General features: G+C 37.1%; 1 protein-coding gene across 5 annotated transcripts in view; it reads right to left on the reverse strand.

Annotated features, from left to right (window-relative positions):
- Positions 1-22,570, reverse strand: part of DROSHA (drosha ribonuclease III) — a 119,079-nt gene that overhangs the window by 49,145 nt on the left and 47,364 nt on the right. For 4 of the 5 annotated variants that reach the window (XM_014781559.2, XM_014781557.2, XM_014781558.2 and 1 more), the window contains 4 exons: positions 17,772-17,941; positions 13,072-13,196; positions 11,343-11,442; positions 9,760-9,867 (listed from right to left, as the gene is read on the reverse strand). In XM_014781559.2, the coding sequence (XP_014637045.1) occupies positions 9,760-9,867; positions 11,343-11,442; positions 13,072-13,196; positions 17,772-17,941 (503 nt within the window). The remainder of the gene's footprint in view (positions 1-9,759; positions 9,868-11,342; positions 11,443-13,071; positions 13,197-17,771; positions 17,942-22,570) is intronic. The other variant, XM_014781556.2, reaches the window with a different exon arrangement.

Raw genomic sequence — 22,570 nt, forward strand, 5'->3', positions numbered from 1 at the left:
AGAAAATTATTATTAACATTAAGCTCAAATCTGTCTCGCTGGAGGTTTACCCCTTTGAACCTAGTTCTATCCCTGGAGACAAAATACATTTAATGGCCAAGGCCCCGCATCTTCTCTCGGCTAACCTAAGTCTTATTTCCTTATAACCTTGACTCACGTGAAACAGCTTTGAGTCCCTTCACCACTTCCTCTAAACTTGCTCCAAATAGAGCCAGTTTCTCTTTCCAAATAAGTTTGTTTCTTATGAACACCACAGAAAGGCACATATGACCCATGTCCATCTTGTATCCCAGACAACCAAGTCTCAGTGTTATCTACAAGACTGTTATAATCTCTAGCTCGGTTTTTAAAATTATCAATCACCGCAATGTTGAAATACACACAATCACTGAGCATCATTTTCCCCCTAATTCATGCCTGGCAACTGCTTTCATTAAAAAAACACAAGCTCCTCTGGAAGACTGTGAGGAAATGGAAATGCGTAGTTTTTAAATCTATTCAAATTCTCCCATAAATACAGAGTAACTAGAATAGCAAAATAGACCTATGAATAATATATACATAAAAACTAGATGACACAGTATCCCCATGAACAGCTAAATAAGAGTGGGTGAGGACAAAGACCTATGTGGTCTCAGCATCTGTGAGAGAGAAACAACAGGGAGAATAGGAGGGCTTCTTGTGGCCCTGAGAATGAAGAACCCCAAAATTAACATGTATTCACTGGGAATGTGACCAAAACCGGAGACGGCTCTACAGAATCCAATCCAATTACAGTCTAACAGCGCTGGAGAAGCCGGGACTCTCTAAATGCTCAAAATTAAAAACTGAAGCTCCCTTCCACGGTAAAGCCCCATGCTGTGAAGAAAGTACTGGGAGTAAAAGCCACATCTAGCAAGAAAGGAACAATAAAGGACAAAAGAAAGAGAAAGTCCAGATAAAAACAGAGGAATGAAGCACAGCGGGCAGGTCTCAGATATCATGAGACCATGTTTTTTTATCACTTTGCAAAAAACAACAGAAGGAAGGGCTCTAGACCCCTGAAAAGCTATTCTGACTTATACCTCCTTCTGAAAAGTACAACAAAATATTTCACTTATTTAACTTAATTTATTTAACATTATTTAACTTAAAGAGCAACAGAAAAGAATCATGATCAAATCTCACCCAAGGATTTTATAAGAAAATAGAGAAAAGGAATAGAATAAAATCCCTCTGATGATAAAAAAATGCCAGAAAAATATGCCAATAAAACAGATGAAAGCTGTAACCTAATATTTCAAAACAAGCTAAACAAAATTAAGAAAACAATAGAAGCTACAAAAGAAAACTATAAATAAATACTGCATTAATTAAGAAATGAGATGACTGGAGGAAAGGAAGATTTGAAAAGAAGTAGCAAAACTCAGGAAAATGACAGTAAAGGAAATAATCATTTCAAGAATACAGACTAAACAGAATGAATGCAACAGCAAATTAACCAATGAATAGTGTCTTTGAGAAATAAAAGATGGTAAAGAGAAAAACTTTTAGGAAAATAAAAAATCAAAAAGAAATGAAGGATTCAAGGGAAAATGATAGATACAGAAGATAAGCAGAGAAGATACAAGATGCATATAATAGGAGGCCTTAAAGAAGAAAATCAAAACAAAAGAACAGAATAATGAGATGTATAATTCAAGAAAACTATCCTGAGATAAAAGACAACTTGACAGTACATTGAAAGAGTACACAGCATATCTGAAAAAATTAACAAAAAAGAGCTGCGACAGGTTCTAGTAAAACTATTCTTAGTTTTTAAAGAAAAAAAATCCTTTAGGCACAGAAAGAAAAGGACCAAGTCATTTATAAAACTCATATTGTTATCACATTTTTTTGACAGCAATGCTTTATGCCAGAAAACAATGAGAACACACTAAGATACTAAAGAAAGAAGAATATGTGACCTACAGATTTTATATCCAGCTTAGGCGGACTTTATATTTAAAGACAAACTGTTAGGAATATGTAGAAACTCAAGGACCATTGTATCAATAAGCCATTCTTGAGGAATCTGCTAGAAAATGAGCTTCAGGCAACCCCCCCAAAAAAATGGATAAATATGGACAGATGGACTAGTGGTTACCTTCAAATATATTTTTACCTGTAGATAATTCTAAGTGAGTCAATATTATAGGAAACAGCTAAATACTCCAACAGGTAGTACAGCCATCAGAAAATGAGAGGAGACAGTATGAGGAGTAGACTAATTATTTTCAATAAAAGACAATGAGATACACAGAGAGACACACACACACACAGAGAATGAGAAGGAGGGGAGGGAAAAGCTTCATTATACTATAAAGGTGTTAACATAAAGGTAAGCATTAGAACAAAAATATAAACCTTCCTAAATAAAAAAGAGATGTAGAAAAAAGAAAAAGGCAAATAAAATGGACCTCATAGGGACCACATAAAATAAAACAGTTTGACAGAGGGAAGGCCAAATGTACCAGAGTGTGTGTGTATATCTGCTTATATTAAAATGGAAAAATTAAATCATTTCTAAAAGATGGCTACCTTTGGGGGAGGAGTGGATGGCAAGAACAGGGTAGAAGGAATAGAGACAGAAATTAGATTTTTTTAAATATACTTGTCTTTGAAAATCTGAGTTTAGAATCATGGTAAATATTTTACATAATCATAAAACAATATTTAATTTTTAAAAGGAATCTTAAAATCACACATCAAATGAAATAAATGAATCTGTGTATCCAGTTTGTGGTTTAAGCACAAGTGACCTTGAAACACAGTAATCTGAGTGTGTATGCCTGGTGGGATATATCTGTAGGTAAACACAGACAAAAAGGAATACCCCCAAACAAACAAACTACTTTCCATAATCATATTGTTGGTGGTGCCATTATATTGTTTTTCTGGGACTACTGTTTGTGTATTATAGAATAAATCAAATGAGTAATTTTTTTGGTTTTGTCCTATATAGGGTCCACACCTCAGAGTAATCAAATAGTTGATGAGGGGAAGATTCTTTTTAGAAGTATTCTAATAATAAATATAGAAGGAAAGATAGAATCAGAATATCACTTTGGCAGCTCCTAATGAATTACTGGACCTAGGTCACGATCCATCAATGACTAATAAACCACACACCAAAAAGAGAGACCACACCACCACCTACAAAGAAGTTGTGCCAAAAAATAAAATGAACTTAGGGGCCGGCCTGGTGGCATAGTGGTTAAGGTCACACTCTCTGCTTCAGGGGCCCAGGGTTTGCAGATTCCAATCCCGGGCACAGACCGATGCACTGCTCATCAAACCATGCTGTGGCAGCATGCCACATACAAAACAGAGGAAGATGGGCACGGATGTTAGCTCAGAGCCAATCTTCCTCAGCAAAAGGAGGAGGATGGGCAACAGATGTTAGCTCAGGGCCAATCTTCCTCACCCAAAAAAAAAAAAATTATGAACTTAAATGATCACTGCTGTCCAATAGAACTTTCTATGATGACGGAAATTGTCTACATCTGTGCTGTTACAATAGGCACTAGCCAGATGTGTCTATTAGCACTTGAAATGTGGCTAGGATAACCAAGAACTGAATTTTTAGTTTCCTTGAATTTTAATTAATTTCAATTTAAATAGCCACATGTGGCCAGTGGTACTGTACTGGACAGCACAGTTTTAGATCTAACTACCAACTTATAGGAAATACAAGAGACAGAAGCACACATTAAATGACACCATAAAGTTGCAATCAGCAAAACCTAGACTAGACCTTAGGAACGCTACAGAACACATGATCCAGTTTCTTCAACAACAAAAATTTTCAAGGAAAAAATGGAATGTGAACCTATAGATCAAAGAGACTTAAAAAACATCAACTACTCACAATGTATGGATCTTGTTTGGACCCCAATTCAAACAGACTGAAATAAATTTAACAGACAATCAGGAAAATGTGAACATTGGCTAGTATTTGATGTTAGAGAAATGCTATTGATAACTGGTAAAGCTATGTGATAAATACATCGAGTTCATCATACTTTTCTCTCTAATCTTGTATATTTCTGAAATTTTTCATAATAAAAATATAATACTAATAGTTCTCTAACAGGCCAGTTAGCCTTTAAGCAAATCTTCCTTTCCAAGAAGCCCTACATCTCCAGGAAAAAAGTTAAAAAAGAAAATCAAGTATCTCACATGGTCTAAAAATTTGTTAACAATAACTGTGAAGCCATTAGTAGCACAGCTACTAATTAGTCCAAACACAGCTCTCTGTCTACTCAACAGAAATACCAACCACCACAACACAGCTCTTCTCAACGTCACAGTAGTTCTTCAGGCACCAGGCTTCCTTATTTTCCTCGAGTTCCAGTGTCCCCAGTGTGGCATGGCCTCATATTGGTTATATGATGATAATGGTGCAGATTCTTTGTCCCCTTTTCAACGTCTCTGTGTGTCACATTTATCCATTCTCCAATTTTGTGATTCAGTTTATTGATTTCCATAGACTACTTCTTTAGTATAGCATAAAGTACAGGCACCTACTTCTATAAGATACCAATTCAACTTCAGTGTGCAAAACCCCATTCTTAAAGTACAGATCCTGTAGCACCATGTTGCCTTTATTCCTCTTCTGAGTCATAATGCTGAATTTTTTTAGGCTCAATTTCAGGTTTTGATTCCCGCTTTCTCTTCCAAACTACCCAGAATTCACTCTTATGAACAGCAACACAGCAAGTCTTTCAATGGTTTCTCTCTAAACACAGTTTCAAGCCTGCATTCAGTTCACACATAATTATAGGTCACAGGACCACCCTTAGGTTTCTATTCCTCCTACCATTGGTTGGGACATCAGGCAGAATTTTCTAACCTCATAACAACCCTTGGTAACTTCTCTGGTTGGGAAATCACAATTCTAGAGTGAGATGCTGGTATGTAGGTTACTTCACTTTAGATTCATCACAACAGTTTTGTCTCTGGCAGTGGCCGGATAGCATCACAAGGCTTTTGCCAGCAACCTACTAGAAATTATTACTAATAAACAGCAAGTTCTATATCAGAGAACTACCAAATAAAGAGGAAAACCTCCAAGGATTTTAGAGACGTGCTTAGCCTTTTTTCCCTTAAAATTAAGTATGAGTCTATCTGTTCATAGGCTTCAGCATTATTCAAAGTATTCGGTGTATAATTCATTTAACTGTTATTTCTCAGTCAATCAGATTCTTATTCTTCATGACCAAAAATACTAAATGCATTTATTTTGAATGTTTTAAACTGCATTATTACATGCCACCTGCCGTCTTATTTGAGGAACACACACAAAAAGAAAACATTTATTCTAGCATCAGAAATTAAATATACAGGCCGGCCCCGTGGCTTAGCGGTTAAGTGCACGCGCTCCGCTACTGGCGGCCCAGGGTTCGGATCCCGGGCACACACCGACGCACCACTTGCCCGGCCATGCTGAGGCCGCGTCCCACATACAGCAACTAGAAGGATGTGCAACTACGACATACAACTATCTACTGGGGCTTTGGAGGAAAAAAAAAGGAGGAGGATTGGCAATAGATGTTAGCTCAGAGCCGGTCTTCCTCAGCAAAAAGAGGAGGATTAGCATGGATGTTAGCTCAGGGCTGATCTTCCTCACAAAAAATAAAATAAAAAAAGAAAGTAAATATAGTTGCAAGCCAACATTACTTCTAAAAAATAAACAAAAAACCACTGTACCTCTCTGAAAAACCTATAAATTTTATTAAACACCATTAAAATCTTTGCAACCAAAATCATCAAGGACAGAGAAAAGGCCAAGCAAACAACAGAAAAATTTAACATGCATGACCTGTGAGTAGTCATCTCTGCACTAGATTATACATTTCCTAAATCTTTACAAAAAGACTATCCTATCCTAGAGATAAGACGAAAAATAGCCTCCAAAATTTATTCACAGAAGTACAGCAATTAACACTACATGACAGGAAAATTTTATCTGATTTCTTTATTAAAAAAACTAGAGGGGGGCCGGCCTGGTGGCACAGTGGTTAAATGCACGCGCTCCACTTCGGTGGCCCGGGGTTCCCAGGTTCAGATCCCAGGTGCACACCAACACACCACTTGTCAAGCCATGCTGCAGCAGTGTCCCATATAAAGCAGAGGAAGATGGGCATGGATGTTAGCCCAGGGCCAATCTTCCTCGGCAAAAAGAGGAGGATTGGCATTGGATGTTAGCTCAGGGCTGATCTTCTTCACAAAGGAAAAAAAAAAAAAAACTAGAGGGTACAGCTTTGTTGTTCCCTGTTTACCTAAAGAATTTCAAGGTAAAAAATTCAATCAAAATGTATGGCTACCCTCAGTTATTTAAGGGCAACTGCTGTTCAGGACCTTTGCTGGATGCGTGCAAAATATCTGAGAATTTTAAAACATCGAAATTCCAGGAAGACGTATACCTTTAAACTTACATAATGTTAAAAAATAAATAAATGAAGGTCAGTTGGTTAACAACTTTAATTCCAAAAAGAAAGTAAATAATAACAGGAGATATTGTCTATTTTATATCTAATTAGATATATCTCTACGTTATATATATAATTAGATATAATGTCATTAATTAGATATAAATTATATATAATGTGAAAAAAATTCTAGGAAGGGACAAAATATCACCTGTGTGTAATTCTTAGCCAAAATGCACCTAGAAGTTATACATCTATCAGAGGTCTTCTGTTAAGATGTATCAGTAGAAAGGAAGACTTTCTGACCTTTGAGATGTAATAAGATAGCCCAAGAGAAAGCTGAGTGAGAAGAAGCATCAGAGGTAAGTAACTAGCACCTACAGAGGTAGTGGATTTAAAAATTTTCACCATGGAGCCTATGGCCTGCATAGTCATGTTCTTTAATTACTCCTATATTTATAAAAAGAATTATCATCTTCAAATCATTCTGGAACAAAGAAGAGTACTAATAAATCTAATAATATTCATTGCAAAAATACTCACTTTGAGCCAAAAGTCAATTAAGTTTATTTACCCTTGTCACTTTCCCCTAAGTCATTGCTGGGTTTTTGCATTTAAAATTAGAACTAGGTTGCTCCTGTGTAATGAATGAGTTGATGAGTAACAGCTCCAAATTCTCTCAAGGTGGCATTTCTGTATGTTGACCTTTTAATCTCAGTGCAGGTAATAATATACTTTCACAACTCCAAGAATATTCATTGACAGCAAAGTAATATTTAATCTGTCAAGATAAATAAACAGATACTTCATCTATTCACCTAAGGTTGAAAGCTACAGAATGTCTCCAGGATGATTTGATTTTGGCATGTAAAGAACTATTATTTCACCAAAGCACATGGGCTTTATTATGGTTTTGTTTTTGTTTTTAATAGTCCACCTCCTGCCCTCCCATTGCCATTGTGCTCAGAATTCTTTCTCCTTCCACTTCTATCGACTTCTCACGTAGCTAGCTGGCTCACATCTTCTTTCCTTTATATGCTGACATTTTTTGAAAAAACCATACAGCAATTCCCGTATTCAGTATATGAACGCAGAGGCAGCAATTTACATTCTTTATCAAGTCATTTACACGTGAGGGTAATTTTACTGAAATCTTAAAAAGACTTCCATTGGGAAGACTGGAGAAGGGAAGCACGGCTTCTAAACAGACTGCAGTTGTCTTTGGAGGACTGGGAGTCCTACAGAGGGAGCAACTATCATCGGATACTCACCTTTGCAGGAGTGTTAGTTAGGATCCATTTCCTCTGACCACTTAGTCAAAGGAACTAAGTGCTCTTGCCTACCAACCTCAAAACAGAATGTAAAATATAATATATACAGAGAGAAGATAACCTGGTCCTCAAGCTGCTTCTAATCTAGCCGAGGAGCCAGAGTAAGACATTTGTGACACAGATGAAGAACACAAAAGTGCAGTGGAACAGATCACTGTTCTGCACCACTATTTGTTTTACCAAAAGAAAGGGAAAAAAAGGCTCAATGCTTTAAAAGAAATTGTGCTCAGTGCAATAAAACTGCTACATGGGGTAGAAGAGAAATCAAGCACAATGGGATACTCCCTCCGCACCCACCACCTACCCATCATCAGTTACGTTTTACCGTTTTACAAACTAGGGCTCCACAGGGTTTTGTTTAAAAAAAAAAACTTCAGGGGCTGGCCCAGTGGCATAGCAGTTAAGTCCGTGTGCTCTGCTTTGGTGGCCTGGGGTTCACAGGTCTGGATCCCAGGCGCGTACCTACACACCACTCATCACCATGCTGTGGAGGCATCCCACGTGCAAAATAGAGGAAGACTGGCACAGATGTTAGCTCAGGGCCAATCTTCCTCAAGCGAAAAAAAAAAAAAAAAAAAAAAACCTTCAAAGTTAACCAAAAACACAACCACTGAACTAGAAGATCTCTAAGGTCCCTTTCAGTTTTAATGCTCCACAATTTTATGATCTCTTAAATAATCAACTCTGACTTATCCCTGATATCACCAGATTTTGAGCCGACTGTTGAATAGTCTGCTCATTGTTCTTATGATATCTACCTTAGGATGACATTATGCTGGTTTTGGAGAAACACCAGCAAACAGAAAAACTGGGGGATATGGCTTTAAGTGGCCCTAAGAAAGAATCAATGGAAGTAAGATATTCAGTTCTGAAAGTACTTACAGTAAAAAAAAAAAAAACTGGTCAATTGGCAAAATAACTAAGGACTTGGTGGACATAGCTGGCTACCCCTGTAGATGATTATCTCAAACTATTTAGCAATACTGCACCAATAGCAATTTGTCTTAACACAAAAATATTTAGTGTTGAACATGACATGGTAAGTGAATTACACAGCAATACTTGTAATGATAGGATTAAATCCCACTGTTCAATATAATAATTAAATGCCAACACTGATTTAAAAAAAAAACTCACTATGATGAAATGAATATCTGAGAGTGCCTGAACTTATTAGAATACATGCTACCATCAAAACAGATAAGTGGAAGCCTGTAAGTATTCTTCCAAAAGGCTGAACACAGCACATTGCATTACCTGCTCCCAGCCTGCATACTCATTCCTTTTACTGTAACTCCCATGGAGCACGACCAACACCAATTGTAACAAAAGAATTAGTGAAGAGTCCAAGAATATGCTGGGTTTTTGGGATCTCCAATCTGGTATAAATTCCATCCACAGTGAAAACAAAAATACTCATTGGTGAGCCACTTATATATAACTGAAATGTTCCTCTATTAAGTTCACCCAAGGAACTTAATCATCACTTGGCTCAAACGTGAAATTTACAATGATTCTGTTCATTAAGTTGCCTTCAGTTCTCTGCCATATAAGTCTGAGTCACCGGTCTGGAAAGTTGGTGGACACCACCTTCAGGAGTCTGCCTGCAGAGGTGCTGGTGCAGCTCTTCACAGGCACCTACACACGTGCTGCGAACAGGCAGGCGCATCTGAAGAACAGACTCGCCTTCACTCCAAGTGCAGAGTTAGGGTTGAGCATTACCAAGTGAGCGCCCCCCATCCCCACCACCAAGCAAATGCACGCACGCACACACACACAAAACTAAACAAGACTACACGAAAACTGACACACACAAAAAACCCAAATGATAAAAAACAACTTATGGTTGGTGTTCTATTTAGCTATAAAGTAATATGTTCTGTAGAAACTTCTCAGAATTAGAAAAACTCCAGTGCCAGAGGCCTTTTAAAGAAAGAGATATATGGGTAGACTTGTGTTCTCAGAAGCATCATCACCTGACAGACATCAGAACGGATGCCAGTTTTCCAGAATCCTTGGCTACTTAGCTCCACTGTTACTTCTCGCCTCATTGTATTCTTCTGTCGTATTTTCTGGAGTGCTTCCTAGAAAAGAACTCACTATGATGAGTAACCTGACAGTTGTAAAGCAATAGTAAGCCAAACATCAAGCATTAGAAGATAAGCTAGATTCATTCAATATCACCCTTACATTTAGGTATTCAAACCTCTTCATTCCAAATTACAATATTTTATATGAAATGAAGGCCAGGATGCTCAAAGCCTTGGGGTACAAGCCAGCCTTTCCTGGTAACTAGACAAGAAAACATCTAAACTATATCTACCATTCTGGCGAGTTCAAACAAAAAAATGCCCTGTCACTCAAAAGAAACAAAATGTGCTGTTTGGGATTTGAAATCAGCATGTAAAAATTATATTTATGTCAAGCCTTATGTTAACCATTTACTCTAAGAAAGACAATCAGTAAATTAACCTGCAACCCACGTAATTCTAGAAGTTGCCCTCCAATTTGCAAACTCCTTACAAAAACTCTTCCTGCAAGGGTACATTTTATTAAAAAAAGATAATGATCCAAAACTTCAGCAAGACATAACCAGGAACTGAGTCTTCCCATTTATTGCCCTTTAAATAATTAATTATAAAAAATAATTTTACATTTGTATGCTTATTCAATAAAAATCTCATAGGAATTCATAATAACAACAGGAACCACCACCCCCACCACCTCCATCATTGATTAAGTTCCTATTAGAGGCCAAATACCACAGGAGGAAAGTTAAATTGAGTATTTCAGAAGTCCACACAACCACCTTTTTCCCTGTGTGCACCAACAGAGGGACATTTCAGTCAGCCTCTCCCAGCCTCGGTTCCCTCCTTTATCATCAAGCTGAGGGGCTCAAGTCCAATAAGTGACAAAGCCAGAATTCAAACACTTTGCCCAGCTTCAAAGCCTTGCTCTTACTACCGCAGCAGAATAAAACCTCACTGAGACAAAATCTATGTTGATACCAAATCTACTTATTCTTAAAATTAAAACTAAAACATAAATGATCCTGGAAAACAGAGATAATACTACCCATTCGTAAAGAAATATGGAATTTGGGATATAAAACCTTACAAAATAAGTTCATCCTACTAAACTGACAGACATAATGAAGATAATCTTTTACAACCTTAAGACCAAGAAATTTGAGTAAGACCCAAAGTTGTATTATATGCAGTCTAATTATTGATAAAAGGCTGATCCAGCAAGTTTTAAACTTTCTTTAATTTCCATAAAAGATATATTTATTCCCAGTGGTAGCAATATAATAAGAAACTGGCCATTTTAGGGGGAAAAATGGTCCCTTAGATACTAAAAGACAAAAAAAATCAATTAGCATACTAATGTGAAAAGGGGAGTAAAGTATGATTTTTTAAAAAGTATTATGGAAAGATACTTTTTAAGAAATCATACTTTCTTTCCATCTTACTCTACAAGTGTAGTATAATGCTACAATCTCGAAATAAACCTGAAGCATGCCATCATTAATCACAGAGGAGCAGGGTTTAGCACTGACCTCCCTCTGTGCCAGCTTCTGTTTGTCAGTTTGTTTGACTTTGGGACTATTCGCTAAGAGGTGGCGAAGCTTCACATAACTCTTCCACAGTTTCTGGTACCTAAAAAAAAGGACAAACAGACATCTTAGTCAAACAGAAGGCAAATCCAAAGTGCAATAAAGCCAGTTGTTTTAACAGACCCGCTCAATCATAAACTGCATTCTTTTGAATATCCTTAAGGGCAGCAAACCTGATTCACTCTAAGGAAGGATATGATTTTTGGGGTTGAGGGGCATGATGACCAAAAGTCATCTGGCACCTAGCTATTAAGTTGCTTATTGCTTATTTGTGTTGAAAATGAGGTGTCACTGTACAGATGAATCTCCCTGGAAAGAATTCCAAAGGAGACACACAAAAACCAATAGAAATATGTACCATTTCTCATTGTTACCTCTTTGAAAGTAACACATTTTATTTAAATATATGTACTTTCAGATGCTTGTTGAAAGAAAGACCCCTTACTTAACAAGGATACTATCAGTCTCTGAACTGCCTAGACTGAAAGTAAAGTTGGAGAGTATTAGAAGAGAGAACTCATTGTGCCAATACCCAAGCAAGATAGTTGTACCCATTTTTCCACTGGGGAGGGAAAAAGACAAATGGTTACACCAACTTATATATGCCATGACAAAAATAAGCACATTTGTAGCCAAATATTTGATAACCTGGATCAGTCTAAAGGAGACTGTTAAAGCGTCCTGGGAATAAGAGAATATGCAGTCCTTTAGCAATTCACAGACCTGCCATCTCAGAGTCCACGGGAGCCTATCACATTCTACTAACATTCTTCTGACAAGAAGGGACTTTCAAAGGATTTTCTGTCATAGTGAAACTGCTCCTTTCTTGGCCTTAGCTGGGTCTCTCCTTCTTGATAACAATGGTTTAGAGAATGGAGGAAAGAAAGAAGTACTTACACAGTGCCTGGTTCACTGCTTCATACTTTTATCCAAAGGGGGAAAAAAAAGAACAAAACCCTTTAGCCTCTTCTAATATATCAGCCAGAATTGTATTTATGAATTGAAAATCTCCCATGCCCTTTTCTCCCATTATGAATCCTTAAAAAAAAAAATTAAGTCAGGAAACTGTTTGTTTAATGAGGTAGGAAATCCAAATGCTCCTGAAGAATATAATGGTACTATTTCTATTCCCCATCTTCTCCCAGAAAAACACTAACATGCCAGTTGGAAAAACTCAAATGTGGAAAGCAACATCAATTCTAAGAGTCAGAAGTCATGCTTTCTCCTTCCAACACAACCCTTGACTTTACATGGGATCTTCAGCTCTTACTAAGATGCCCCAAAAATAGAACTCGGCATAAATTCAGCAGTGCTAGGAACCAACATGGTGCTACTCCCTCTACAGGGCACTGAAAAAATTAAAAATAATAGTATTATTATGATGGATAAAGGAAAAGTTCCTTAAAGGTTAAAAACACACAGGACCCATGTTGACCAAGATTGCCAAGGATAATCTATTGAATAATAATTTCCTACAGTCAAATAAATAGAGAAAATCATTCTTTCAGAGCTACCAAAACTTGTTTCATTTGGTAACCTAAATTTGGAAATATGGCTCATTTCAGGTCATAATTTTTAAAAAGGAAAACATCCACTAAAGGGTATTCCTCTGCTAATTCAGCTGTTAGTAGAAGGTGAAATTGGCTTAGACAAACACCGAGAAATATCTTACTGTGGGTCTCCTGCATAACTCAACTGTGCAGGGCGTATCCCAAAGTGGACGATAATCGGAAAAGTAATCACATCGGGGTTGAACTGTTCACGATCCAGTTGATCGATGCGGACAGAGCTTGGTTTCTAGAGAGGAAAATAAAAGCCATTTATTCCCACAAGAAGTCTTTAAGTATTGACTTTAACCAAAGTAGGGAAGAAATTAATGGGATTTTTTTCTAGGAAAGCCTCATCCCCAAAGGGAAAATGTCACTTAAAACCCTTTAATCATAGCAGCTATACTATATAAAAACTATAATGTCATCGCTATAAATGAGTCTGTGCCATTTGGCATAATGAACGATGATTTTGTCCTTTTTTACAGTCCACATAGAAACCTTTAAAAATTAAACTTTTAAAAGGACACCTAGTCAGATATAACTTTTCCTTAACCTCTCCAAAGGCACAGGGGAAGTATTCCACATCACAGGGAAGAGAAGTGATGGCTTATTCTGCTTTAATTCCACATTTCAGATGAATAGCTTACTTCTACTCAGGATGCACAGACAGATGACTCTATATAATTTTTTTCCATTAATTCTAAGTGTACCTTGTGTATTCCTTTAATTCTACCCTTTAAATTAGAATGCATGGTGGTACAAAGGCCAAATGGCCAAGCTTCTCTTATTATGTCCACATAGGCCATTTTTTAATTTTAAGAGAGAGCCTCATGTTTTTTCTTCAAGTCTAATAAAGGAAGAAGTGAACAGCTGGTTTCTTCTTAAGTAACTAAAATATGAGGAATTCTTTGTAAAATATCTTTCATCCTGAAAGCTTAAGTTCATCAAAAGATGGTAAAATCAGGGAGAGTAAGTTTTAGCAACCTCCATGCTTATACTCAATTCTTACCGCAGTCCCTAATTAGAAACTAAATTCTTACTAGGAGATTGTGGGGTCTTTGGCTCAACTGCTTTAGAGCCAAAGGCTACAGAACTGATCCACACAGAAGCCAGTAAGTGTCATCTCTCCCACAGCAATGCCCAACAACTAGAGTCTTGTTGGTTTGTCCAGGACAGAGGGGTTTCAATGCTAAAACCAGGAAAGCCCCTAGCAACTAGGACAAGCTGGTTACCTCACACACAACTATAGCTCCAGTCAGGCATCTGACAGATCCAAGAAGGCCACAAAGTGAATAGATTTGTGTAAATTCATCCACATTAAAAAACAACTTACACTTAAGTTTTTACAAAATATTTAAATGTCATTTAACAACCAAAATTTCACTAGTATCTTGAAAAGTTGACCTCTGCTCTCAAAATTAATAACTGGAGAAGATTTTGGTCACAGGTAACCTACTATAAAATTATTTAAATACCCATCAACAGCAGCAACATATTATTTAGGTCTAAGCATCGCTTCCAATATTTGGTGCATCTAAGCAGCAGGATACGTTTTTAAAAGAGGAATCGCATAATCGAAGCATGCGAGTGATTTATTCATGTTTCCATGATTTTAAACACCATGCTATGGTATCAAGAGAGGAAATAGTGATTTAAAATATCTATAGTATCTCTAAATTTATGAGGCAGGGGTGGGGAATGAAATAAGTTCTAGACTTTGGCCATACCCTACATCTATCACACCATCTTTGTGGAAGAATAAAAAACATTCTTGGGGCCGGCCCCACGGCTGAGTGGTTCAAGTTCCACATGTTCCACTTCGGCAGCCTGGGTTAGTGGGTTCAGATCCTGGGCACAGACCTACACCACACGTCAAGCCATTATGTGGTGGCAACTCACATATAAAATAGAGGAACTTGGGCACAGTTGTTAGCTCAGGGCTAATCTTCCTCAAGCAAAAAAAAGAGGAAGATTGGCAACAGATGTTAGCTGAGGGCAATTCTTCCTCAGCAAGAAAAAAAAAAAATTCTCACTAATGACCAAAGTATTCCCCAGCAGAGGCAAAGTACCTAGGGAGATAGATTAATTTTTCTAAGTTCTGCAGCAATAAAGCACATAATATGACCATAATGGCTTGAAAAATTTAATAAATTCCCCAATATCCTCACCATTGGGCAAGCTTTAAAATCAAGTACTGCAGAGGATGAAATGTTGTGCCATGCCTACTCTGCCCTATTCTCAAAAGGATATAATGAAAGGATGTTTTTATGATACTGAGTTTTCAAGACTTTTTCCTCCTTTAAACATATTTTTAGATAAATACTAAAAAAGAATTAACTTCAACTTGTTCCTAAGCCTGGCACCCAAACTTACCATTCTTAATTTATTTCTGATTACTTTCCAAAATAAACCTTTCATCCTGACTAATCTGGTTTCCTCATTATCTTCAAAACTGGCCATATAACATCCCAAGTATGTACATTTAATCATGCCAATAATCTATGCAATGTCTCCATTCCTTAAGACCTCACTGTAGTGTTTATGAAGCATCCCTGACAGCCTAGCCTAGTGATCTTGCCTAAAACTACAGGCTTTCCTGACTGGCTTTTATTACTGACTGGTCCACTGAGTCAACAATTCATCAGACTCCTTCCATATGGATATGCAATGAGTTTGCAACTGGACAAGCATCATATATAATCTGCATACTTCACCAGCAGCTGGTTCACATAGCAGTCCCTCAACAAATGAGTTGAATGATGATCATGGTAATGGAGTAAATGTCCTCTATGCCACTGGCTCAAAAACAAGCAATAGGTGAATCAGAAGCACATGGGAAATTTTTTTTTAACCTACAGATCCTTGGGCCCCAGTATCTGGAGTGTATGGGGTAGTAGGGTTGATCAGGGCATTCTTATATTTTCAAAAGTTCTCCAACTGATTCTAACATTTTAGAGAATTTTAACACTGCCATGGAAGGAAGCCCCAGGTGAAAGTATTCCCAAAGTGTCCACTGTAGATCATGGGATTCTTCCAGGGGACCCAGCAAAATGAAAAGGTATGTCTCCCACCACCATCACCCCCAGCCATCTTCTGATCCAGCTATAACACCAACAGAAGAAATATAAATTTATGCAACTGTTTAAAGAAGAAAAATTAAATTCACAATCATACTCTAATAACGTACGACTTGCATATTTCTTTTAAAGTTACTTTAACAATTATTTCTATGGATTAACAATTTAACAGTAAAAACTCTAAGATTTTTTAGTTTTAAACAAATTTTACATTTACACACATTTTTATTGAACACTTTCACTTTATACATTTGTTTAAAATAATCAGTACTAGCTGGAATGTTTGATTTGCAAATGGCAACATTTTGTTTGTGCAGATGTTACTGTCATGCTACAAAAAGTTGATCCAGAGTTTTTATTTTTATGAATCAAGGCTATTAAACAATTTGGCAGCCTTTTTAAAACAACAGCTTTGTTTAAATAGATTATGCTGTTTTTTCACATGGAAATATTTTAATTCTCATTTCTGGAAAACTTTATCCTGATAAGATGCCAATATATAACTATTTTATGAAACAATAACATATTTTAGAGAAAAAAATAATTTTAATTAATATATAAAACAGCATTTTCTTTATAAGAGAACTAGTTATCTTTTAATTCTATGCTTTTAATTTTCATATTTTTACTTCAAAAATTAACATTAGAAGCTAACTTGTAATAATTATGGCAAAGAGTCAATAAAAAAGGACAAATACCACAAAAGAAAATTAGAAAAAAGGATATTAATAAGACATTATCAAAAAAAACCATGAAAGGTCAATACACATCTAAAATATCAAGTTTTTCTAGAAACCAAAATAAATACAAAACTGAACTAAATAATTTTTTGTTCCTTTCAAATTGACAATTTTGTTAAACTAGTACAACCAATATGAAGAAATGGGCACTCTCATATACTCCGAGTCAGAGTGCAAATTTTACAACCCTTCTGGAAGGTAATTTGCAACATATATCAAAAGCCTTAAAAATGTGCATACCTTCAGCCTACTAATTTCACTACAGGACTTCTTCCTAAGGAATTAAATGGACACATATTCAAAGACACATGCATGTATATACATATATATGTGTATGTGTGTTTATACACACATACACAAATTCAATACAGCATTATTTGTTATATCAAAAACCTAAAAGCAATCTAGGTGCCCAATAATAGGAGGTTAATTAAATAACTTAGGGGCTTTTTATTTATTACATTCCTAAAGAAATTTAAGACCACGAAAAATTATAATTTTGTGGTTTTTATTTCTGGAGGAAGATGAGAAGGAAAAGGTCTAAATATTAATATTTAATAGTATGATGCCAACTTTGTTCCAAAACAATATGAAATATATCTACTCTAAAGAGTCTAGAAATGTGAGTAGTATCATCCCTGGAGAATGGAATTATGGATAATTTTAATTGTCTTCTTTGGGCCATTTTTCTATTTTCCTAATTTTCTATATGAAGGTATATTATTTTTAGACTCAGAAAAAAGTCAGTCCTGAACATATCTAACAACTTCAACATGCTCCATAATGGACAGAATAAATTTACCAATCAGAAGAACTTACTACTAAATATGCCTGCATTGTAATATTTTTCTTATTTACTTAATCTTTAAAGGAAAAAATGATTCAAAGGACAAGAAGCAGTGAGTACTGAAAGCTTTTCAAATGTACTGTTATTGTTTTTGTGAAACATTCACACCTGGACAAGAAGGTGATTCACTCTCTGAACGTGGAAACACCAAAACATACCGTGCCAGGGTTGGTGACGATCATGCCTTTGCATTCTTCTGCGTATTTCTGCCACTCGAGTTCTTCCCACTGAAGCATATTGGCAATCTCCTCTTCGGGAACCAGGGCTTTGCTACACCGTAACAAGTAAAGGAGAATCTGGTGCATGGACAGCACTTCCTTCCCTCCATCTTGGGTGGGAGTGGAGAGAAAGGGGAAAAAATAAGGCCACTCAATTAACAGCCAATCATCCGCCAAATAAGGAAAAATGACAATGGGGGGGAAGAGCATTTATAAAAAGGTAATTTAGAATTTACATTGTTTAACCAGGTGCCAAATGATATGAAAGCCATTCGTTTCATTGATGAACAGTGCTCATAAACCATCTCATTTACTAAAATGGCAACAACAACATTATAAATGATAAAAGGCTCCATTTCTGAGGTATGAATATAAAAAAAGGTGCCTACCTAAATAAATTTAAAACCATCTAGCATAAAGAACCAGCTTATAATATACGAATCATGTTATGTCTTAAATATTTTAGTCTTTCTAGGATAACAGATGAAAGCTCTTTAGAAGTGATGTTACCATCTTAAGGAAATTCTAGGCTTTTATGAGATATTTACGGCTGTTTTCAATAAGCTATTGTTGCGTTATGGTCTCATTTTTTGGTGCTAATGTGCTGCACCTGCCATGATGAATAGAGCTAAAGAGCCTGTACTAATATCATGAAGATCATTATGAAGTTGGTACATGGAGAAAATACCAAGTATTCTGAGGCTTACAGAAGCATATATCACCAAGTACAAAGAAAAGAAAGACATAATTAAAGTACCTTGGAAACAGCCAATTACTCTGGTACTTGAAGAACCATTCATTTAACGTGGGCATTAATTTGGGGCTCACAGGCTTCTGTCTTCTCTCTGGGCTTAGCTTCTTGATCAACATGTGCAAGCATCCTGTACCCCTTTTCTTTGCCTGGTCCCACTCCAAGAAAGGACAAAAGCCCTGAAGGTTTAGAGGACAATAACTACCCTTCCCAGGTCATGAGACATGCTAAGAACAGTAGTACAGAGCCAAACACTTCACGGAGAAATGAGGAGACAAGATGGTGGGGATGGGTGGGCACAAATGAGTGTCCTATTTGCGCTAGAGGAGTTAACGGCGCCCAAGGAATTTGCTGTACCAGAACGCAGAAGAGGATAAAAGATTTTAATACGAGTTGCTGTGGGATAAGAACTTGGACAGGCTTACATATCTGCGAGAGAAGAGAGTAAAGATCAAAATTTCTTTTTGATCTGTTTTTTAATCTCAGATAGTGTTCTGGAACTAGATGGTATTGATGCTATAGAGCCACTATATATGTAGGCATTAATTCATTAGTCCAAATACTTGCTCATTCATTCAACAAATATTTACTGAGCACCTATCATGTAGCACCTGGAAACACAGCAGTGATCTGAACAGCCGAAGTCCCTTATATTCCAGTGGAGAGAAAAAGACAATTAAAAAAACAACTATATAATAGATGAGGTCGAGATGAGTGTCATGAAGAAGAATCAAACTGGGCAAGGGCCTGCAGCTGTATTTAAAAGGGTGGTCAGGAAAGGCATCTTTGAAGGGGTGCCATGTGAGCAAAGACCTGAAAGAAGCAGAGGAGCCCACCATGCAGCTATCCGGGAGAAGACTGTCTCAGGTAGAAGATACAGCAAAAGCTCTAAGGCGGAGTGGGATTGATGTGTCCCAGGAGCTGCAAAGAAGCCAGTGTGGATGGAGTGAAGTGACGAGATAGTGCGAGGGAGGCATCAGGGAAGTCAGATCTTGCAAAGCTTTACGGAGCACAGCAAGAGCTCCGGATTTTATTCTCAGATGGGAGCATGTTTTCACCATGACATGCCAGGCACTATGAATGGCCCCATGTCACAATCATGGAAAAAAAATAAAACAAAAACACAAGCTCTAGGCCCTCAAGAAGCACATAGGCTAATGATTAATCACAACAGTTCCTAGAGGAATCTTTGTGGATAACATTCTGAAAACAGCACTCTATTAAATCAAAGACTCTGAGCCTCTAAAAATAATAATTGTCCAAAAAGCGACTAAACTACAAAATACAATCAACCCACGCGAGGACATGCTCTACTTACCAACTTAGGTAACTGTTCATAGCAGTGAAACTTTTTTATGCCTTATTACAAAACATCTGCCTTAAACCCAAGAGTCACCTTTGATCAACAAACTTCCATGGTTAGGGGCGTATTTCTCAGAGTCTGTCTCAAAAGACACTTCAATCCGCCTGCATGTGACATGTGTTCCTCAATCAATGACATTCCCCTCTCCGCTAAGGAGCCCAGCAAACTCATAATGCCTATCCGTCAGTCTGAGCCCACTGTAATCTCTGCTTCTAGGGGGCCTGAGGCATGCAGGTGGACAAGAAAACTCCAAAGCCAGAATACGTTGCTTTACACTGCATGTGTATACACACAGAAGGGACGATGGAAACCCAGAGAGCCTTGAGAAGAACTGCCACACTGACAGATTCACTAGGAACCAGAGAAGGTGTAAAATAGTATTTGGCTCATAATCTTTATATTTGGTAAGATTACTGGAGAGTACTGTGGGCCTATAAGGATACATGAGGAGTCTAAACTATTGTAAGAAGGAGTAGAGTGTTGTTTTGCTAACAAGATTAGAAAAAAGATTCAGATTTTATAGGGGGAGCTTGGTGCGTGGTGGAGGGAGCAAATATACGCAACTCCAGGTATACAAATAGCCTAGAATCTCCTCACAAGCAGTTACAGCTGGCTGACTGCATGGCGCTTCAAATGAAAGTGAAATGGACTAGGGGCATTGACTTTGAAGTGAAAAGACTGAAAAACTAAAAGAAATACTGGAAGAATGGAATACCTAAGCCTACCAACCAGGGGCATTGCCCAATTTATGAGAAGAATGCCTCAAGATAAGAAAGAAGGCCACCAACTGCTCAGAAGAACGCTTCTACCTAGTTCGGGGGCAAAGCTGCCGAAGAGGGAGGAGTGAGTTTTATAGCAGCACAGAAAACAGAAATAACTTTCTGAAAACATACACACGTCAGGTGCAAAGGTGGTAATGCTGAAGGAGAAACTGTAAATCCATGTTGAAATCTGCTAAATATTTTAAATGGCAACTAACACTTAAAAAGATAAATATTTATCTCCGTGAAAAAGTAGAAACTCAGGACAAATAACACCTCAGGCACAACACTGGGGTGCAATCATTATGGAAATATACAAAAAGGCAGGCAAGACTAGAGACTCCTGTCAGAGCTCATGGGGCAAGGGCTGTATCCCTCACACACTGCCCGACAAAAAAGATACTCCATAAATATTTGTGGAATGACTTTCTTAAGCAGATAAATAACATGGCCACTTGCTTGCAGACTGCCATGCATTTACTAATGTTAATGAATTGGCTCTTTTGGTTTGTCTGCTTTGCTACATGTTTATGTTGGGGATTTATGGAACTATGTCACTGAGGGCTAGGAAGTAATTTTTATCTCGTTGGCTGAGATAAATAGGACACGATACAAATGAGAAATTAGAGTGAGTAAGCTAAGGTTAGCAGGAACTCTGCCAGCACTAGGACTGGAACGGTGACAATGGCCCGTTATTCGGGAAGAACTGGAGTTTGTGTTTCAGGGAATGAATCTGGACAGTCATTAATGAACTGACAGACTTTATAAACTGTTTCTTAGAGACCCAATTCTCTCAGTTTACATTGCTTGATTATTTATATGGTTATCAGGGAGGGGGAGCAATTTGTTAGGGAATTTGTGTTAAGTATATGGCTGGTTAAACAACTATTTCTCAACAGCGTGACAAGAAAATGTAAAAATACCTTCCTTTTTCCCTACACTGAGAATAACTGTATAACTGCATTACTGTGTCTCCTGTGTATTCCTACTAAGATGCCTTTATATAATCTTATTTTTGAAAATTTATTTAACGGGTATTTTCTAGACTTTCCAAACATAAAGTTATATTAAGATGCTATATCAATTGATCTTTTTTCAAACTACACTTTGCCTCCCTGGGAATTTTGAAATACTCTCCCACCCTCTGGCCCTCTGTCAGCCATACCTGAGAAGTACTTCTCCAGGATGGAGCAATTTCCAAAAGTCAATCTGCTAGATAATCAATTTGCAAAATTGATTCAAGATTTTCAAAGCTTTATTACAGCGATGCTATAAGCAATGAACAGGCTTTCCCCTAAATGCGGCCTTCCTATCTTGAATTATGCCCTGCCCTAGCCCCAGCCCCAGCTTCAGTCAGAATAAAACCTTAAACTGGCCCTAGGAGAATTCATATCAACTGTTTGGCTACCAGAGGTAGAGACAGGGATAGGAAATAAACAAAAATTTGAGAAAATTCTTAAAATCTCAAAAAACTGGCTGTTCTGCAATTTGACTTCTGGTAAACTGACTGCACTGAATAATCCTTAGTTTAAACTATACGCTTAATTTTGGATAAAGCATACGCTTAAATTTGTATAAAGCACCTGAGACAGTTGTCTTCAAAACAGGCAAACTGGAAAAATGGAAAAAAATTATGACTGATAAACTTTCAATTAGATCTTATAACAAACTGATATAAATGAAAAGCAAATGAGAATGAGAGGACCAGGAAATACCTGAAATATATGAAAGCTGCTCATTCTCATAGGAGTTCAAGTAAGATGCAAATACTAACAATGAGATGACTTTTTACCTATCAGATGGACAAAACCATAGCAGACTAGTAATATCCAGTGTTGCCAAGTGTACAGAAAAAGGGTACTAT

Source organism: Ceratotherium simum, chromosome 18, assembly GCF_057802395.1.
Source record: "Ceratotherium simum simum isolate JZ-2026a chromosome 18, ASM5780239v1, whole genome shotgun sequence".
NCBI lineage: Eukaryota > Metazoa > Chordata > Mammalia > Perissodactyla > Rhinocerotidae > Ceratotherium > Ceratotherium simum.